The sequence below is a fragment of the Bufo gargarizans genome, chromosome 7 (assembly GCF_014858855.1).
Source record: "Bufo gargarizans isolate SCDJY-AF-19 chromosome 7, ASM1485885v1, whole genome shotgun sequence".
In the NCBI taxonomy this organism is placed as follows: Eukaryota; Metazoa; Chordata; class Amphibia; order Anura; family Bufonidae; genus Bufo; species Bufo gargarizans.
The window spans coordinates 54,104,900-54,126,411 of record NC_058086.1 but is presented as its reverse complement, the minus strand read 5'-3'; the positions used below and the strand labels follow the sequence as shown (position 1 = coordinate 54,126,411).

At 45.5% G+C, this 21,512-nt stretch overlaps 1 protein-coding gene across 1 annotated transcript; it reads left to right on the top strand.

Moving 5' to 3' along the window:
• Positions 1-73: 73 nt before the first annotated feature.
• Positions 74-8,795, top strand: MAGOH (mago homolog, exon junction complex subunit). Its single transcript, XM_044301552.1, has 5 exons — positions 74-252; positions 5,898-5,956; positions 7,166-7,276; positions 7,555-7,637; positions 8,576-8,795. Exons 1-5 carry the CDS (start codon positions 165-167, stop codon positions 8,673-8,675), a joined length of 441 nt encoding a protein of 146 aa, XP_044157487.1. The 5' UTR covers positions 74-164; the 3' UTR covers positions 8,676-8,795.
• Positions 8,796-21,512: the final 12,717 nt, after the last annotated feature.

Sequence of the window (21,512 nt, the reverse complement as noted above, 5' to 3'; positions counted from 1 at the left end):
GCGCCCTCTAGTGAATGGCGCACGTATAATTCGTCAGACTCCCCTCTCTCTCCTCATTGGTTGACTTCGCGTCGCGTAGCGTTACGTCAATAGCGGGTGAGACGTTATCCGCCTGCGCCTGCTGCACGCTGGTCTCGTCGTCACGTAACGTGCACAGTAACAACATGAGCAGCGACTTCTATCTCCGGTACTACGTAGGGCACAAGGGAAAGTTTGGACACGAGTTTTTGGAGTTCGAGTTCCGGCCGGATGGTAAGAAGCGGGGAGGCTGGGCGGTGTGCGTCCGCCTGGGTGCAGGCCCGGATTGTGTGTGTTGGAGGGATTCTGCGCGGCAGCTGCTGGGATACCCGGTGGTGTGTCCGCACGGCTTCAGACCGCTCTGCTTCGGTGCTCAGAGTGTATTCCTCAATGGGCCGGCAAAGGGGTTTCCAAAAACAGCACCACTCCTGCCCTCAGGTTGTTTGCAGTACTGCAACCTAGCTCTGCTGACCCCAATGGATGCCAGACACAACCCATGGACAGGAGTGGTGCTTTTTCTTTAAAGCTGGAGTAATCCTTTAATACTGTCTGCAATACTAGGTACAACCACTGCTTCCGTCTGTACAGATCCATGACGGATCCGCACCAAACGCGAGTGTGATCAGTGGTGTTCAAGACGGATCCGTTCAGATAATACAACCGCATGCATCCGCTCAGAACGGATCCATTTGTATTATCTTCAAAGGGGTTCTGCACTTTCATTTAACTGATGATCTATCCTTTGGATAGATCATCAGCTTCTGATCGCAACACCCGGGACACCTCGGCGACACCCGGGACCCCCGCAGATCAGCTGTTTGAGAAGGCAGCGGCGCTCCACTAGCGCCGCGGCCTTCTCACTGTTTACCGCCGGGCCGCTGGCCCACTGACGTCATGACTAGTATCAACTGGCGTGGGTGCGGCTAAGCTCTGTTCACTTGAATGGAGCTTAGCTGCGCCCACACTAGTTGATACTAGTCGTGGTGTCACTGGGCCGGCGGTAAACAGTGAGAAGGCCATGGTGCTACTGGAGCACCGCTGCCTTCTCAAACAGCTGATCGGCGGGGGTCCCGGGTGTTGGACCCCTGCCGATCGGAGGATAGATCATCAGTTAAATGAAAGTGCAGAACCCCATTAACAGCCAAAACTGATCCGTCTTGAACACCATTGAAAGTCAATGCGGGACGGATCCGTTTTCTATTGTGCCAGAATGTGCTGTGAAAACGTTTGGCTCAGTTCCGTCAGGCGGACACCAAAACGCTGCAAGCAGTGTTTTGGTGTCCTCCTCCAGAGCGGAATGGAGACGGATCGGAGACAAACTGATGCATTCTTAAGCTACTTTCACACCTGCGTTGGGTGCAGATCCGTCTGGTATCTGCACAGACGGATCCGCACCTATAATGCAAACAAATGTTTTGATGTCCGCCTGACAATGCGGAGCCGAACTGATCTGTCCTGACTTATAATGTAAGTCAATGGGGACGGATCCGTTTTCACTGACACAATATGGTGCAATTGAAAACGGATCCGCCTCCCATTGACTTTCAGTGTAAGTCAAAACGGATCGGTTTGCATTATCATGAACAAACAAACAAAAAACGCAGGTGTGAAAGTAGCCTGAGTTGATCCATTCAGAATGCATTAGGGCAAAAGTGATGCGTTTTGGATCGCTTGTGAGAGCCCTGAACGGATCTCGCAAACGGAAAGCCAAAACACCAGGGTGTAAGTAGTCTAAAGTGTGATTGCATTGATGTTTTCTGGTATTTAGATCCAGCAGAGGATCTTAAAACTGGGGATAAAAATACGTTTCCGTTTAGTCCTCATGCATTCTGAATGGATAGAGATGCATCAGGGGGTCCTTTGGAACTTCTGCATTCTGTTTTGTGACTGGACACACAACCACTGCGATTTTGTGTCTGGTCATAAAAACAGATACGGCACTAAAAACAATGTAAGTCAATAGTGACGTATCCGTGTTTTTGTTTTTTTTGTCTAAAAAAACTGGATCGGTCACCCATTGACTTTAAATGTATTTAGTGTTTCTAACGGAACGGACGCCTCCTGATGTGCAAAATAAAACGGATCCATATAATACCGGTACTGAGATCCTCTGCTGAATCTCAATAACGGAGTTAGCGACGCAAGTGTGAAAGTAGCCTTAGGGTACTTTCACACTAGTGTTTTTTTTTTTTTTCTTTTCCGGCACGGAGTTCCGTCCTAGGGGCTCTATACCGGAAAATAACTGATCAGTTTTGCCCCCATGCATTCTGAATAGAGAATTCTTTTTGACTGATCAGGCAAAAGAGAAAACCGCAGCATGCTACGGTTTTATCTCCAGCCCCCAAAAAACGGAACCCTTGCCTGAATGCCGTATCTTTTACATAGGAATGTATTAGTGCCCGATCCAGCATTCAAAATGCCGGATCCGTCCTTCCAGGCTGCGCATGCGCTGGAAAGATGGATCCGGCATTTCAGTGCATTTGTAAGACTGATCAGTCTTAAAATGCCATCAGTTTGCATACGTTTTGACGGATCGGGCAGACGGTTCCGTCGCTGGAACTTCTTGCCGGATCACTCTGCTGCAAGTGTGAAAGTAGCCTTAGTGACCAAGCAATTTATTATTTTTTTCATCCTCAGCTTCCAAGAGCTATAAACTTTTTTGCACAGGTTGTTCATAATGGTGCCATTTTGGGGTACGCACAACTTACTGATTAACTTTTATTGTCTCTTGGGCTACATGCACACGACCATTCTGTTTTTTTTGCGGTCCACAAACCGAGGATCCGCAAAAAAACAGAAGTCGCCCTTGTGCCTTCTGCAATTTACGGAACGGAAGGGGTGGCCCATTGTAGAAATGCATATTCTTGTCCGTAAAACGGACAAGAATAGGACAGGTTATATTTTTATTTGCGGGGCCTCGGAACGGAGCAAAGGATGTGGACAGCACACGGAATGCTGTCCGCATCTTTTGCGGCCCCATTGAAGTGAATTGGTCCACCTCCGAGCCGCAAAAACTGCAGATGCGGACCCGAATTACGGTCGTGTGCATGAGGCCTTACTGGGTGGATGAGAAAAAAAACAACGCTGCCATCAAGTTTTTATGTTTAAATTTCGAGTTGTTTATTTTTTTGACATAAATAACACGATGGTTATCGCATTCTCTTGGTCAGTGTGATTAGTGATACTAAATGCATATTTTTTTTTTAGGTATTACAAATTTTGCACGGTAAAAGCTTTTTTTTTTTTTTTTCTTTGAGGGACAACTTGTATTTTTCACTGGTAACATCTTTGGGTGCATAACGCTTTCTAATCAATTTGTTTTTTTTACGATGTTCACTGCAGGATATACAGGTGAAACTCGAAAAATTTGAATATTGTGCAAAGTTCATTTATTTCAGTAATGCAACTTAGGCCTCTTTCACACTTGCATTGTCCGCATCCGGCGTGTACTCCACTTGCCGGAATTACACGCCGGATCCGGAAAAACGCAAGTGAACTGAAAGCATTTGAAGACGGATCCGTCTTCAAAATGCTTTCAGTGTTACTATGGCACCCAGGACGCTATTAAAGTCCTGGTTGCCGTAGTAGGAGCGGGGGAGCGGTATACTTACCATCCGTGCGGCTCCCGGGGGCGCTCCAGAGTGACGTCAGAGCGCCCCATGCGCATGGGTGACGTGCCATGCGATCACGTCATCCATGCGCCTGGGGCGCCCTGACGTCACTCTGGAGCGCCCCGGGAGCCGCACGGACGGTAAGTATGCTGCTCCCCGCTACACTTTACCATGGCTGCCAGGACTTTAGCGGCAGCCATGGTAACCACTCTAAAAAAGCTAAACGTCGGATCCGGCAATGCGCCGAAACGACGTTTAGCTTAAGGCCGGATCCGGATCAATGCCTTTCAATGGGCATTCATTCCAGATCCGGCCTTGCGGCAAGTCTTCAGTTTTTTTTGGCCGGAGCAAAAAGTGCAGCATGCTGCGGTATTTTCTCCGGCCAAAAAACGTTCCGTTCCGGAACTGAAGACATCCTGATGCATCCTGAACGGATTTCACTCCATTCAGAATGCATTAGGATAAAACTGATCAGGATTCTTCCGGCATAGAGCCCCGACGATGGAACTCTATGCCGGAACAGAAGAACGCAGGTGTGAAATAGCCCTTAAAAGGAATCGCATTAATGCAGCTTAAAATTAGAATTTTGTGAAAAGGTTTAACATTTTAGACTCAGTGTCACACTCTAGTCGGCTAATAATCCATACCCCCTGAGCAAAGGGGACCTGAGATTGTGACTTTGGGGTTTTATAAGCTGTAAGCCATAATCATCCAAATTATAATAAAGGCCTGAAATATCTCGCTTTGCATGTAACGAGTCATATGTTAGTTTCACCTTTTAAGTTGCATTACTGAAATAAATTAACTTTGCACGATATTCTACTTTTTCGAGTTTCACCTGTATTATGTGGTAATTGTATAGTGCAGGTTGTCGTGGACATTGCACTATGTAACTTTTTCCATTGCAAAGCATTTTTTCAGTGGAAATGGGTGTCATTTATTTTATTTTTTTAATAAAACTTCATTTCATTTTTACAATTTATTCCACAGGCATTTAAAAAGATGCAGATCTGCTGTTTGCAACTTTTTTACGTCAGTTTTCAATATAGGGGCCATTTTAAATGACCCTTCCATGTTCCCATCCTCTGACAGCAAGCAGAGATCTTTTGCTGTTCATAGTCATATAACCTATCCGGCAGTGGGCAGACATTGTTTGTGGGTTGTTACTATGTTTCAGTCCTGATCATTCAGAATATGACTCTGGATATAAAGTTGTGCCATAGAAAATAACCAGTACTGGACTTAACCCTTAACTGGATAGATCTCCTGGAGGTCATGTGACGCTATACGGTATACAGCTGGTGACCTGCGTCTTTCTAGAAGTACGGTGTCAAGTCCCTTTATTCTCACCGCTTCCTACTATTGGCATTAGCAGCACGCAGCTCATGAAGGAAGCCAGGTGTGCTCAGCTGGCTCAGTGGGTATATAAGGTGTGAGATGTGTGCGTACATATTCCTCGTTACTGTCTTGGGTAAAAGGGATAACTTATCACCGTTGTAGAAGTGGCTAATTATTGGCTTTTGGGCCAAGGGTGGCAGTATTTCTGTAAGTGCGCAGTGTGAACTGTTCTTGAGCTGCTGTGGTGAAAGTGTGTTGTGAGTGGACAAATGGCGCCCCAGTGAGTAATAGTGGTTAGTGCGGAGCATCACGTGCCACTGATGTGATAGGTGAATAGTTGGGTACGAAGGTGCGCAAGGGCGGACTGACGCGCTACAGCAGCTCACCCTCTAGGACTACTAGATGTGTCTATTTTTACACTTGCGGCACAGTGATCCGGAAATTTGCATGCAAACGGACAGCATTTGTAGACTGATCCGTCTGACAAATGCATTGCAAGAACGGATCCATTTCTCCGGTTGTCATATGGACAAACGGATCCTTTTCCATTTATTTATTTTTTACATTTTTACCGATCTGCGCATGCGCAGACCGGAAGGACTGATCCGGCACTACTACATTCCTATGGGAAAAAAATGTCGCATCTGGCATTCAGGCAAGTCTTCATTTTTTTTCAGCCGGAGATAAAGCCGCAGCATGCGGCGGTATTATCTCAGTCCTGATCAGTCAAAAAGACTGAACTGATGCATCCTGAACGGATTTCTCTCCAGTCACAATGCTTTAGGATAAAACTGATCAGTTCTTTTCCGGTATTGAGCTCCTGTGACTGAACTCAATACCGGAAAACAAAAACGTTAGTGTGAAAGAACCGAAGAAGACTTGTAACAGAAGAAGAGATTTTAATTTATTTGTATTTTTTGTCTTCATCAGGTAAACTGCGTTACGCCAATAACAGTAATTACAAGAATGACGTCATGATCAGGAAGGAGGTAAGTTCCTATCGCACTTACACGACGGCTTATAAGATCATAACGATGCCAAATGTGAGATTTGCTAAAGACTGTTGGGGTGAATTCGCATGAGGCACAATTTGTTGCAGCGGCGCATGGGGCAGTCGCTGTAATTTCTGCAAACAATTTGCTTTGTGTGAATTTACATAAATTTTATCATGGATCCTGGAAGATTCTCTGCTTTTTCTGGATTGCTCGCTGCTTTGGGGAAGATTCCAATAATGTGAATAGGCAGCCAGATGTTTGGTGAAGAGCTTTTCAGCAGTGTTGACCCCTAGAGTACACGGTAGTGTAGGTTTTTGTAGAGTTGTTTTTTTAATTCAGTTTCCACACCTAATTTTTCATGTGTTGTGCTTTGCAAAGGGGGAAATCTGCACAAACAATTGCCATGCTGCAGATTTCAAAATCCACCATGTAGGTCAACTTCTGTACTGTGTACGTAAGACTTAAAAAATCTAATCTACTTAGCAGGCAGTTTATTACACTGCAGCTTTTCTGCATGAAAATCCTCATAATAATGCACTGTGTGCATATACCCTTACATTAATACTTGGTAACATGGGGGAGGCAAGGGGGTTGAAGTAAATCCTAAAGAATTCTCTCTAAAAGGCACCTGTCAGTCACTGATTTCATTTGGGTGCTGTATGGGGAGCTTTAGTGATTACGCACTGGTTTAATTGACCCTCCCCCAGCAGGGAGACGGTTCTGATTTGCCGGTCTCTGGTGAAACCACTGTTTGAAAAGTTTGTCCAAACTGGGCAACTGCTTTAAAGGGAACCTGTCACCGGGATTTTGTGTATAGAGCCGAGGACATGGGTTGTTAGATGGCCACTAGCACATCTGCAATACCCAGTCCCCATAGCTCTGTGTGCTTTTATTGGGTAAAATGCAAATTGACCTGAGATGAGTCTTGTATGTGAGATGAGTTAGGGACAGGACTTATCTCAGGTTAATTTGCATATGTATCAAATCGTCGTTTTTTTTTTTTACACAAAAGCACACAGAGCTATGGGGACTGGGTATTGCGGATGTGCTAGCGGCCATCTAACAACAATGTCCTCGGCTCTATACACAAAATCCAGGTGACAAGTTCCTTTAAGTATTTTTCAGCTTTTTCTTGTAAATGACACTTATTTTTTTCCATGAATCTCTGCAGTGTTAATGATTTATCCAATCTTCTCGTTTTAGTCCTATGTACATAAGAGTGTGATGGAGGAGCTGAAACGCATCATAGACGACAGTGAAGTCACAAAAGAAGATGATGCCCTCTGGCCCCCTCCTGACAGAGTTGGACGACAGGTCAGTTTTGGGGTCATTTTGCATAGGGTTCGGGGTCTTAAAGGGGGCGTCCACATCTAACCACATGGCTGAGAATAACTACCTGGTCTCTCTTGGATAAGTTTAGTACATGGGTAACCACGGATAACATGGTAGCACTGACGTGTTACTTGCATGCCGGCATTCACTGTGGAGGTATATATGGGAGACAAGGCAGTTTACATTCAGCCATTTGGATGGGGGTGAGTAACTCTTCAGCAGTGCATATTAATGAATATTCTGCCTTCCTCGTGTTACAGGAGCTGGAGATTGTGATCGGCGATGAGCACATTTCTTTCACGACTTCAAAAATCGGGTCTCTTATAGATGTGAACCAGTCCAAGTAAGTGTTTTTTTTTTTTTGTTTTTTTTTATTAATCTCCAATTATATTTTATATTTGAATTAAAGGGGTTGTCTAAAGCTACAGATAATGATGACCTCTCCTCAGGGTAGGTCATCTGTATCAGATCGGTCGGGGGTCCAAACACCCGTCGCCAGAAACTATACAGTGTATGGCACCCACCGTATGTGCACAACCTAAGCAGATGTATGATGAAACAATCGCACAATGCATAAAACAACCCATACAGATGGTTGGGGCCTATTCTGCATCAAACCTGCCATTGACTGGATTAAAGGAGTTCTCCGGGTTTTTAATATTGATGACCTATCCTCAGGATAGGTCATCAATTACCTGATAAGTGGGGTCCGACACCTGGGATGCACCCCTATCAATCAGCTGAATCAGAAGATTGTGCGCAGCAGTTTGCACGTGCCGTCTCTCTTCCTGTCCCCTGCTGCTATGTCTATGGCAATGCATTCCAGATTCAAATTGGAAAAACCCTCCCAAAAATGTCACTTTTTTTTATTGTAGATTTTTAATGTGTCTGAAGTAAATCTTGTTTGCGCGCAACTCAGGGGACACAATTGCATTTTTAACGCCTTTGGACCAGTAACATGTTCCAGCAGTCATAACTTATGTGGGTCAGTACAATGATACCAAATTTCTATAATTTATTTTGTTACTATTTTCTTTTCCTCCTGCAGACTGTCTGCTCTGCAACTGCTCCCCCTCCTCCTCCAGACTGGAGGTGGGGCGGCTGCTTTAGCTGCTCATATCTCTGGATTGTATTGTTTGAAAGCTGATATTCCAAGCTTTCAAACAATACCAAAATAGGTTGAGCACTATTAGGATATGGATGAATAGACTTGTACTATATAGATAACGTGACATAAATCTAATCTAAATTCTAAAACCAGCTTGTTTTCCTGTCTTGCAGAGACCCTGAGGGACTAAGAGTTTTCTATTACCTGGTTCAGGACCTGAAGTGTCTGGTCTTCAGTTTGATTGGTCTTCACTTTAAGATTAAGCCCATCTAAGTCTTGGGAAAACGGATGCACATTGTATTGTATTTAGGTTGTCTTTCTGACGTTGTATGTATGATATATTTTGTTTTTATAGATCTGACTCATTTAAATAAAATGGTAAAATTCTCTGAACATCGTCTTGTTGAATTTGTTATAATAAAAAAAAAAAATCACCTGTTATACAGTTATGTATGGCTCCATCATCCTCATCCCACTTGTGCATCACAAATCTCTTTTCTCACATCTTCACGAGACCCAGGGTGTTATCGAGCCCATGTTTTTAACCCCTTACGGACACATGACGAGCAGGCACCTCGGCTAAATGCGCGGGGGGGTCCTTACTCATGCAGCCAATGCATTCCTTACAGAAGTATTGGAATGCATTGTTAAGGAATATACCCCCCAAAGTTCAAGTCCCAAAATGGGACAAAAAAATAAAGTGAAAAAAAAGTTGAAAAAATAGTTTTCCCCCCAAAAAAATTAAGTTTAAGTAAAAATAAACAAAAACATAATTTTCCCCAAATAAAGTAAAAAATAAAGGTGGTGGGGGGGAGAAAGTTTACATATTAGGTATCACCGCTTCTGTATCGACCGTCTCTATAAACATATCACATGACCGAACCCCTCAGATGAACACCATAAAAAATAAAAAAAATTGTTTATTTAGCACAGTTTTTGTCACCTTACATCACAAAAAGTACAACAGCAATCGATCAAAAAGGCGTTTGCCCACCAGAGGTACCAATCAAAACAGTCACCTCATCCCGCAAAAAATTAGCCCCTACCTGAGACAATCGCCCAAAAAATAAAAATGCTATGGCTCATTTTTTTTTTTTGAAAAAAGCTGTTATTGTGTAAAACTTGCATAAATAAAAAAAAAGTATACATCTTTGGTATCGCTGTGTTCGTATCGAAGGGCTCTAAAAAAATATCACCTGACCTAACCTCTCAGATGAACACCGTAAAAAATAAGAACGCTGCTAAATAAACTATTTTTTTTTTGTCACCTTACACCACAAAAAGTGTAATAGCAAGTGATCAAAAAGTCACACGCACCCCAAATCATACCCTACCCAAGGTAATTGCCCCAACTGAAAAAATTATGGCTCTCAGACTATGGAAACACTATTGGTCAGACGCCGGCAGATTGGCGGTACGTTTCTCTGTCCTGCCGCACCCCATGGTTAATGCCACACGCTTTCCATGTGATACAGTATCTGGGTTGAATTGGACTAAATATGTCCTAAGTCTGCGCAACCTTAGTTCCATTTAGCTGGTTTGGGAGTGGGGGCTCTCTTGAGACCCTTGTCCCCTGATGAGTTAAGGGGTCTTCCATAAGTAGAGGTTTCTTTCCTTCAGAGTAGGATATATTCCCATATGAAACGCGTAGGGACTTTGAGTATATCTTCATAATAGTTCTCCACCATTGCTATCTTCACGATACACCCTGGGTGTTTCAAGCCCCTAATAGGGCCACCTCCCCTGGTCATCTATTTAGGGTTAGGTTCTGGACGGGGCCAGCCCTTGCGGGGATAGGACCCTGTGTTAGGAGGTTTACCTTAGGGCACAACAGGCCAAGTAGGGCATAAACGGGGACAGACTCTCCTTGTGGCCCTCCTGGACCAAGTTATAACCCACTGGAGGACGTATTCAAGTGTGAGAACATCCTCCCCTTGGGTACTGGACTAGACGGTCCTGATCGTCCACCACCAGTAAGATCCACCCTTCTCTTCTGCCTATTGGCATGTTTATAGACCTCTGGCACACCGCCATGGCCTCAACACTGTATGTTTATTGGTCATATAGTCCCGCCCCGCCCAGAGGCGTCAATGTGGACTTGATCATCTGGTGACCTGTTAACCCAGGTTCCCTGCCGTTGTTTGTACTGTTTGTCTGGTAGGGGTTTCTCTTCCCAGTCCTGGGATCTTAATTGTCCTAATAAACGTTAGGTTAATACGTTACTGCCCCTTTGTTTCACCTAGTTCTTATTATCGAGCAGTTTACCCCGGGGGGGGGGGGGGTGTCTCTGCACCTTTTCCCCTTAGGGACCACCCGTTATATTTTTCCACTATGGAAACACTAAAACCTGTTTTTTTTTTTTGTTTTTGTGTTTTTCTTTTTTTGCTTCAAAAATGAAATCATTGTGTAAAACTTACATAAATAAAAAAAATGTATACATATTAGGTATCGCCGCATCTGTGACAACCTGGTCTATAAAAATATCACACGATCTAACGTGTCAGATGAATGTTGTAAATAAAAAATAAAAACTGCCAAAACAGCTATTTCTTATCTTGCCTCACAAAAAGTGTAATCTAGAGCAACCAAAAATCATATGTACCCTAAACTAGTACCAACAATACTGCCACCCTATCCCGTAGTTTCTAAAATGGGGCCACTTTTTGGGAGTTTCTACTCTAGGGGTGCATCAGGGGGGCTTCAAATGGGACATGGTGTAAAAAAAAAAAAAAACTGTCCAGCAAAACCTGCCTTCCAAAAACCGTATAGCATTCCTTTCCTTCTGCGCCCTGCCGTGTGCCCGTACAGCGGTTTACAACCACATACGGGGTGTTTCTGTAAACGACAGAATCAGGGCCATAAATATTGAGTTTGGTTTGGCTGTTGACCCTTGCTTTATAACTGGAAAAAAATTATTAAAATGGAAAATCTGCCAAAAAAGGGAAATTTTGAAATTGTACCTCTATTTTCCATTAATTCTTGTGGAACACCTAAAGGGTTAACAAAGTTTGTAAATACCTTTTGAGGGGTGTAGTTTCTAGAATGGGGTCATTTTTGGGTGGTTTCTATTATGTAAGCCTTGCAAAGTGACTTCAGACCTGAACTGGTCCCTAAAAATTTGGTTTTTGAAAATTTCTGAAAAATTTCAAGATTTGCTTCTAAACTTTAAAGCCTTGTAACATCCCCAAAAAATAAAATATATCATTCCCAAAATGATCCAAACATGAAGTAGACATATGGGGAATGTAAAGTAATAACTATTTTTGGAGGTATTACTATGTAATATGGAAGTAGAGAAATTGAAACTTGTAAATTTGCAATTTATTTTTAAATTTTTTTGGTAAATTTGCAATTTTTTTTTATAAATAAAAATGATTGATTTTTTTTTTTACTACATTTTACCAGTGTCATTAGGTATAATCAAAAAACAATCTCAGAATGGCCTGGATAAGTCAAAGCGTTTTAAAGTTATCAGCACTTAAAGTGACACTGGTCAGATTGGCAAAAAATGGCCTGGTCTTTAAGGTGAAATAGGGCTGAGTCCTTAAGGGGTTAAAGTTGCCCTGCCTGTTAGAAGGGCCTCTGACAAGATCTGTAGAGAAACCTGTCATAAAGACTTCCGGTTCCGGCGCGCGCATGGACGGCCGCTAGTGAGGGGAGCTCCGCTCGACCGGCCCGTACTTTGTGGAACCGCCGCTTATCGGGGCTCATAAATATCCCCACGAACCCCCCCAAGTACACTAGGGGGCTACCCATGGAAAAATTTGTGGTCAGAGGCGGTTCGCAACAGAAGGAGATGCAGGCAATACTCCCGACCGGAGATGAGCTAAAAGCTAAGGGCAAGATGGCGCCGGTGAATGAGAGACACCACAGATTCACCCGCTCGACTTCGCAATCCACACAGAGGAGCACAGAGGCTTCCGGTTCGGAGGACGAAGACGTGGAGTGTGGCCACCTCCCGAAAGGGGACATCACAGCCTCGTGTAAAACGATGGCTATAGAAGTAGCGAAGCTCTTGGCTCCGGATATCAAAGCCTCGTTGGAGGCCACAGTCACCGCGGCTCTGCAGCAGCTGCATAATGAAGTGGCACAACATACCTCTCAAATCTCAGAGGTGCAGCAAAGAGTGGTGGTGGTGGAGGAAGACCTGGAAAGAGCTCAGAACAACATCAGTGACCTCCTGCGGAATAATCAGTTCCTGAGAGAAAAGATCGACGATCTGGAGAACCGCTCCAGGAGGAGCAACCTGAGGATCATTGGTTTGCCGGAGTCGGTCCCTCTGAACCAACTGGCGGATATCTGTGAGGTGGAAATACCGCAGGCGTTGGGGCTGAGGGGCGCCTGCATAGTGGAGAGGGCGCATCGGCTGGGAACGCGCTCAAATAATGCAAGGCCCAGAGCTACGATAGCGAAGTACCTTAACTATGCCGCCAAAGAGGCCATACTGGCGAAGTACCGGCGCAAGGAGCAACCCTTAATTATTCGCGGCAGTAAGATCCTGCTGTTTAGTGACTATTCCGCTGAGGTAGCGAAACGGAGGAGAGAATTTTCCCAAATCTGCTCCGCGCTGGCTGGGAATAAAACTAAATTTGCTTTGATATATCCTGCTATCCTGAGGATTTTTCGACAGGATGGCTCGGTTGATACCTTCCACTCCCCAGGGGAAGCACAAGCAGCGTTGGACTTGGATCCACCAGGCCAGGACGTGATTCCATCTCTTTCCCAAAGGTCCACTGCTTCAACCAGAGGAAGAGGGGCCAGATTTAATCCGGGAAGATCGACGCCGAGAGCCAAAGGCCCGGAACAGCTAGAGACGGATCCGGACTGATTAAAGGCGCCATGGAGTCTGAACTTTTCTCTGATGGTGAAGCCTGGAAGGGACACGTGAGACAAGCATTGGGCTTATGGTCCACTACCGTTGAGTTTATAGCAACCTGTTATGTTTAACTATATGGGCTGGAGAGTGGGAAGTGATGTGTGAAAGCTAATGGGACAGTTTGAATGTTGTAGTTACAACGGCTACACTATGAGATGCGTGAAAAAAGTGAAGTTAGAAATGTGGGTTCTTATGTTGTGGGGTAGGTTTCAGGGGCTGGGGGGGGGGGGGGGGGGTTCACTAGTCAGGGACACATTGACATATGGATTTCCAGAAGTCACCAAGCATGTTATATTGAGCGTTGTACCAGAATGGTCTCTCCTGCAGAGTTCTTCAAAACCCAGACTCAAGTATGCGAGTAGCGACATGGAATATTAAGGGCCTTCGGTCCCCTGCTAAGCGTATGGCAGTATTACGCCATCTCAAAAAACTTAGAATTGATATAGCACTTCTGCAGGAGACCCATTTGGAGGAAGCGGATTTTATAAGGATGCGTCGGTTGTGGGTGGGTCACGTGGTGGGTTCGCCTTCCATAGGGAAAAAAGCGGGAGTGATGATCTTGTTGCATAAGCGCCTGCGGTATGATATATTAACAACGTCAATAGATGACCAGGGGAGATGGATACGTATGTGTCTTGACTCACCAGTGGGGAAGATAGTACTACACAACATTTATGCCCCGAATGACTCCCAAGCGGCCTTTTATAGAAAGTTGGAAGGGGACATCCTGACGGAAGACTCGCAAATGTTATTGGTGGGGGGGGACTTTAATCGGGTAGTTAACGAGCAGGAAGACAGGAGGAGGAAGGTCCCAGGGTCCGCTATTAAGCAAAGGAAAAACCAGACGTTAGCCCCGTTATTACAGAGTACGGGGTTACATGATACATGGCGGCACCACCACCCCGACGATCGGGAATTTACCCATTATTCGTGCTCCCAGGGGTCCTGGTCCAGGATTGATTACCTTTTAACGTCAGCAGGATTGTTGAACAGAGTACAGAGGGTTGTCATTGCGGATTTGTTGGTGTCGGACCATGCCCCAGTGGTCGTGGACCTCATGGACACTGTCCCTAGAGGCCAGGATTACATATGGAGAATGCCCCAGCATCTGTCCAGGGACAAAGAGTTCATTGACAGACTGAAAGGCTGGTGGTGGGAATACGCACAGGACAACGTGGAACATGCGGCGAATCAGGGTTTATTTTGGGATGCGGCGAAGGCGGTACTGAGGGGCAGGATTATGTCCTACACGATAGGGAAGAAGCGGGAGGAGAGGAAACAGTTTGATGAAGCCACGAGTCAGGTGCGGAGGGCCTATACGGACTTCCTCGGAAATCCCACTGAATCGAATAAAGTGCTTTGGGTAACAGCCAAACATAACTTTGACTATTGCCAGGAAAGACGTGAAAAATGGGCCGGAGATTACCAGAGGGCTAAGTTCTTTCGCTTGGGTAATAAAGCCGGGCGACTACTAGCTAATCTGACACGCCCCTTTGCTAAACAACCCACGCTCCATCCCTTGAAGGATGCGTCAGGAACACTGTATACCCAACCGAAAGATATAGTAGACCTCCTTGGTAAATACTACCAGTCGTTGTATACTGAGGACAGTTTTGACCCGATGGCAGCAAGGTTTTTTTTGGATCAGGTAGACCTGCCGCAGTTGTCGGCAGATGTGTTGGAAGCCCTAAATGGTGACATACGGGAAGAAGAGGTAGAGGCGACCATTAAATCTTTGTCGAATTGTAAAGCACCGGGACCTGACGGGTTCCCTGCGGAATTTTATAAGTCATTGCAACACGAGCTGGCCCCGACTTTGACTAGGATGTTTAATGCCATCATGGGAGGAGGGAGTTTGCCCGGCACGGGCAAAATGGCCTATATAAAAGTTATCCCGAAGCCAGGAAGGGACTTAACCCAACCGAGTGCATACAGGCCGATTTCCTTAATTAATCAGGATATTAAAATCCTGTCCAAAATCTTGGCAAATAGACTAGCGACTTGTGTACCTGATCTAATTGGCCCCCACCAGGTAGGATTTATGAAAGGTAGGTCCGCAGTAACAAATGTCCGTAAAGTCCTGGCGGCTCTGAGTACCAATCGAGAGATTAAAGATGGACCATGTCCAGCGTTGCTGGCACTTGACGCCGAGAAAGCGTTTGACAACGTTAGCTGGCAATGGCTGGACATGGTACTAGATAGGTTTAATGTCCGGGGACTTTTTAGGAACTACTTGACAGCACTATATGACAATCCGCAGGCGAGAGTGAACATACCAGGCTTCTTATCCAAACCTGTCACGCTCAGTAAGGGAACACGTCAGGGATGTCCCTTGTCCCCGTTGCTCTTCAATCTGGCGATGGAGCCCCTAGCTAGATGGCTGCAGAGGTCGGACATCTTTGACGGGATCAAGATAGGCAGAAGGGAGTTAAAAATAAGCTGTTTTGCTGACGACATTATGCTATACTTGGGGGCGCCTGAGCTACAGCTAGACGGGATACTAGACGCACTGAATACGTATGGGAAGGTGACAGGGTATAAAATTAATGTAGATAAGAGCCAGCTCCTATTTTTAGGGCATAAGCCACACGGGGGGAACGGAATGAGGAACAGGGTGGAGGTGCGAAAAGACTATCTGACCTATCTGGGTATCAAGATAGGCCGTACCCCAAGCTCAATATATACCCTGAACTATCCCCCTCTCTTCTTGAAAATAGAGAAGGAATTGGACAAATGGCAAGAGCTACCCTTGTCACTGTGTGGTAGAGCGCATTTAATTAAAATGATGAGCTTCCCAAGGTTGCTTTATCCGCTCCAAACGATTCCGCTATTGTTAAAGCACACAGACGTCACTAGGATGCAGAGAGCGTTTAACCGCTTCTTGTGGAAGGCTAAAAGGCCTCGTATTGCCTATTCTAAATTGACAATGTTGAAATATGATGGGGGGTTACAACTTCCGAACATACGCCATTATAACCTATCATCTCTATTTCGACATATACGGGATTGGGTGTGGGGAACGGGCCATTACTCTGCGACTTTATTCGAGAAGGAACTGGCTGGTAAGGAGAATTTAGAAGCCCTATTGCACTCCAAGCTAGGAGATATTCCAGCATCAATTAAGCAGACGGTCTTATTAAAAGACACCATAATGGCGTGGAAGGCGATCAGGAAGATCTACGGTCTCCCCTACTATGTTTCGCCTAGGTTGCCATTGTGGTCGCTGCCGGCATTTCCCCAAGGTAGGGAGAACAGCTTATTTCAGGAGTGGAGGCGTAAAAATATTATGCGGCTTAGTGACCTGTTGCGGAGCGACAATATTGGGTGGTTGTCATGGGAACAGGTGAAAGGAAAATATGCCCTCCAGGACACTCATTATCTCCCCTATCTACAAGTCAAAAGTTATTGCAAAGCACAGGCGAGCGAACTGGGCGATCCTGACAGGTTGGCGTGGTTTGCAGCTTTATTGGGTAGGGATGGCTCTCATATGTCACTGTCTGATCTCCACCAAAAAATCCATAACATTCAGATGATAGGCCTAGTTAAGGGGGCATATAAACCATGGGAGAAGGAGCTGTCAGACCATAATGTGGGGAAAAAAATGAGAGAGGGCCTTGAATTGGTGCGGCGGGCAACGTATAATGAGCAATGGAGGGAAACGCAAATAAGACTCATGCATAGAGCAACTTACGCCTTTAATTTGACATACCGGGATGCACCCGCTCACTACCTGCGCAAATGCCCTAAATGTGACTTCCCAAGGGCTGGACTCTTGCACGCTATATGGGAGTGTCCTAAAATACGGCCACTATGGCAGCAAGCAATAGCTATGATAGAGAAGGTCTGGGGGGACAAAGTGGGATCAACGCCACAGCAATGTGTATTTCACTACATACCGATAAACCAGGAGGAGGAAATAGGGTCAGTGGTCAAGAAAGGAGGGATACATCTCTTGTTGATGTCAGTGAAGAAGTCTCTTCTGCGACACTGGCTGGGAGGGGAAGTGCCGTCATGGGATGAGGTGGTTGGGATGATGAAGAATGTCCTCTATTTGGAAAGGCTGGAGGTGGAACAAGACAAGGAACGACAGGTGGGGAAGTTCATCAAGAAGTGGAAGGTCTTTGTTGAGGAATTTTTGTCCCCTTGTGAACTCAGAGAGCTGATGGCCCCATTTAAGCTGACAAAATGGTACTTAGAGGCACAACTTGCAAACAGGTTGGGGAAGTTGGAATTATAGCGCACTTTGGGTGACATGCTGACGGGTGGTGTAAGGAGTATCCGGTATGGCGATGTAAGGTGACCGGACTAGTGTTCCTGGGTTGGGGGGGTTTGGAAGGGGGGGGGGGGGGAAGGAGGGGGGGGGGGGATGGGAAGAAGAAATTTATAAAATTGTGAGTGGGGAACTATGCAAAGTAATCTGTTTGTACAATCTACAGAAATTGTATTTTATCTGGTATATCAAGTGATTGCTGTATTTATTGTATGATTCCTTACTTTTCAATAAAGAGATGTTTAAAAAAAAAAAAACCTGTCATAAAGTGTTCAGTTTCCTTACAGTAACCTCCATTGAGCAAATTAAAGGGGCTGACCAGGATTAGAAAAAACATGGCTGCTTTCTTCCAAAAACAGCTCTCCACTCTGGCCAAGAGTTCCTGAACAGAAGACCCCCTCTTAATTCAGAACTGCCTAATACGTTACATACATCAAAGATGAGCTATCGCCTCTATGATGATGATGGAACTGCTACATATTAGGCCTCATTTAAGCGACTGTATTTTGCGGTCCTTGTTGCAACCGCATATTTTTGCGTACCTATTGACTTCGTTGGTCCGTGGACTCTATTTTACAGCCAAGTATAGGACATGTTCTATTCTTTTGCGGAACAGATATATGGATTCGGAAAGCACACTGACCATCCATATGCAGAACACAGACCCATTGTAGTCAATGGGTCTGTAAAAAGAATGTGTCCGGCACATGGACTGCAAAACAGATATGGTCGTGTGCATGAGGCCTTAGAAGTAGCTCTAGGGCGGTACTTCACTTTCTAATGTATAATTCAGTAAGGGCTCGTTCACACGACCGTGCCGTTTGTTGCGGTCCGTAAATTGCGGATTCGCAAAACACTGATGGCGCCTGTGTGCCTTCCGCAATTTGCGGAACGGACAGAAGGCCTATTATAGAAATGCCTATGGTTCGCAAAACGGACAAGAATAGGACAAGACTACATTTTTTCGGGGCCACAGAACGGAGCAACGGATGCGGACTGCACAGAGTGCTGTCCGCATCTTTTGTGAACACATTGAAATGAATGGTTCCGTATACGGACCGCAAAATACGTTTGTGTGAACGAGCCCTAAGTGTACACAAGTCCTGCTGATTTGCAATACTCGGTTTCATGCACACGGCCGTATCTGTTTTACAGACTTCAAACGGTAGATATTGGCAGTATGTATCCTGCACTTTTCGCGGGCCCACAAAACGGACAAGAATCGGACATGTTCTATAATTTGCAGCCAATCCGAGTGCTGTCTTTTTTTTTTTGCAACCTGTAGAAATTAATGGGTCTGCATTCGATCCACAAAAAATATGGTTGTGTGCTCTAGCCCTTTTAAAGGGGTTTTCTGAGATATTTTACGGATGACCGATCCTCAGGATAGGTCATCAATATCATATCAGGGGGGGTTTGACACCTGGCATCCCTGCAGATCAGCTGGTTGAAGAGAAGTCCATCCTCTGTGCCAGCGCAGCCTTTCCTTCATTGTTTACCTGCTCGCTGGCAACATCACAGCGGTGAGCCGGTGTAATTACAGGTGTCGGACCCCCGCCTATCTGATATTGATAACCTATCCTGAGGATAGGTCATTAAGAAAAATATCTCAGAAAAGATCTTATGGGGGTGGGGGGCGGGGTGGTATCCCAGATTGAAAGCCCCTGCCATGCACATTTTTAATCGGTGGATCGTGGTCCAAAGCCAGATTCGGGGTGCCAGCAATTCAGAAGGGGACCTGCTAGAGAGTGGGGGAAGAAGAGGTGGGGGACAAAGTAGAAGGGTGGACCAGAAAAAGAAGAGGACGGTAACAGAAAAGATGAGCTGATGGCAGAGGGGAAGGACGGGCGCCAACACACAGAGGAGACGGAAGCTCAGGTGAGATCTGTAACGGGCATCGGTGTACCCTCTGGAAGGAAGCTAAATCTTGTACCACTAAACGCCCCTGTTTGCGGCTTGCAGCTAGTACCGAGTTCTGGACTTACCTGCAGCTTATTCACCAGACATCGTATTTACCTGATTGAGGAGCCGTGTGGTAGATCGGGTTTTGGCATCGGAGTCTCGGGGCAGCATTTGGCACTGTGCACCTGTTCAGAGGTATATGGCGATCAACACTCCTGATGGATAAGACTGTCACCAGGCTCTAATGCTGTGTGAACTGACCCTTAGGGCTCATGCACACGACCGTATGTGTTTTGCGGATCTGCAAAAAAAAAAGATGACGTCTGTATGGCATCCATTTTTCCCCCCCCGGATCTATTGTAACAATGCCTATCCTTGTCCGCAAAACGGACAAGAATAGGACATATATTTTTTTTTGCGGGGCTACGGAATGGACATACGGATGCGGACCCATTGAAATGAATGGGTCCGCATCCTATCCACAAAAAAATGGAACGGATACGGAAACCAAATACGGTCGTGTGCATGAGGCCTAAGGCTACATGCACATGAATGTTGTTTGTTTCCGTGTCCTTTCTGTTTTTTTTGCGGATAGGATGCGGACCCATTAATTTCAAAGGGTCCGCAAAAAATGTGGACAGCACACAGTGTGCTATCCGCATCAGTATGTCCGTTCCATAGCCCGAAAAAAAAAAAAAAAGAACATGTCCTATTCTTGTTTGTTTAAGGCTACTTTCACACTGGCGTTTTGGCTTTCTGTTTGTGAGATCCGTTCAGGGCTCTCACACGCGGTCCAAAACCGATCAGTTTTGCCCTAATGCATTCTGAATGGAAAAGGATCTGCTCAGAATGCATCGGTTTGCCTCCGTTCCGCTTTTTGGTATCCATCTGACGAAACGGAGTCCTGACACACAATGTAAGTCAATTGGAACGGATCCATTTTCACTGACACAATATGGCACAATAGTAAACGGATCCGTCCTCCATTGACTTTCAGTGGTGTTCAAGACGGATCCGCACCAAACGCGAATGTGAAAGTAGCCTTAGGCATTATTACAATGGATCTGCAAAAAAACAAACGGATGGCATACAGATGTCAATCGTTTTTTTTTTTGCGGACCGCAAAACACATACGGTCGTGTGCATGTAGCCTTACGGTTTTTTGCGGACCCGTTGAAGTGAATGTTTCCGCATAGAGTCCGCAAAAAAACGGAACAGACACGGAAAGAAAATACGTTCATGTGCATGAGCCCTTAGGTCCTGTCGCCATGCTGTGGCCAGCAAATTGCGGGCCACAATGCACGAACACCCACCGTGGGGCAGTCGCAGCGGATTGCGGCATCCATTCACTTGAATGGGTCCGCTATCCGGCCTTTCCGCAAAAAGATAGGACATGTTCTATCTTTTTGCGGAAAGGAAGTACGGGACGAAACCCCACGAAAGCACTCCGTAGTGCCTTCGTTCCGCATCTCCGGATTTGCGGACCCATTGAAGAGAATGGGCCCGCATCCGTGATCGTGGAATGCACACGGAACCGTGCCCGTGTATTGCGGGTCTGTAATACGGCCATAGAGTGCACACGAAGAAGCTTTAGGTGTATGTTCACAGCTCGGACCTTCACCTGAGGTAGTGGAGTGGGGTTTACCCCTCTGTGTATGGTATACTGTACCAAATCCACTCTGCTACATCTATGCAAAAATGTGACTAATGACATGTTACTCCCATGTAGTAGTCCGGAAGCAGGAAATCTGTGGTTTCTGTTGGTGACCTGTTAGATACATTGGTACATAGGTAAACTGGTGTAAAGTAGACCTGACTTAGTTGCCCATAGCAGCCAATCAGAATCCTCCTTCATTTTTCAGAGCTCGCTTGAGAAATGAAAGGTAGAATCTGATTGGTTGCTATGGGCACCTAAGCCATTTCTACTTTACACCAGTTTTGATAAATCTCGCCCAGTATATTTATGATAATTCTGTCACACCATTCTAGATCCCCTCATGCAATCCAGTCCTGGTTATATCCTGGGGTTTTACGCGTCAACTCCTGGGCAATATCAAGTTAC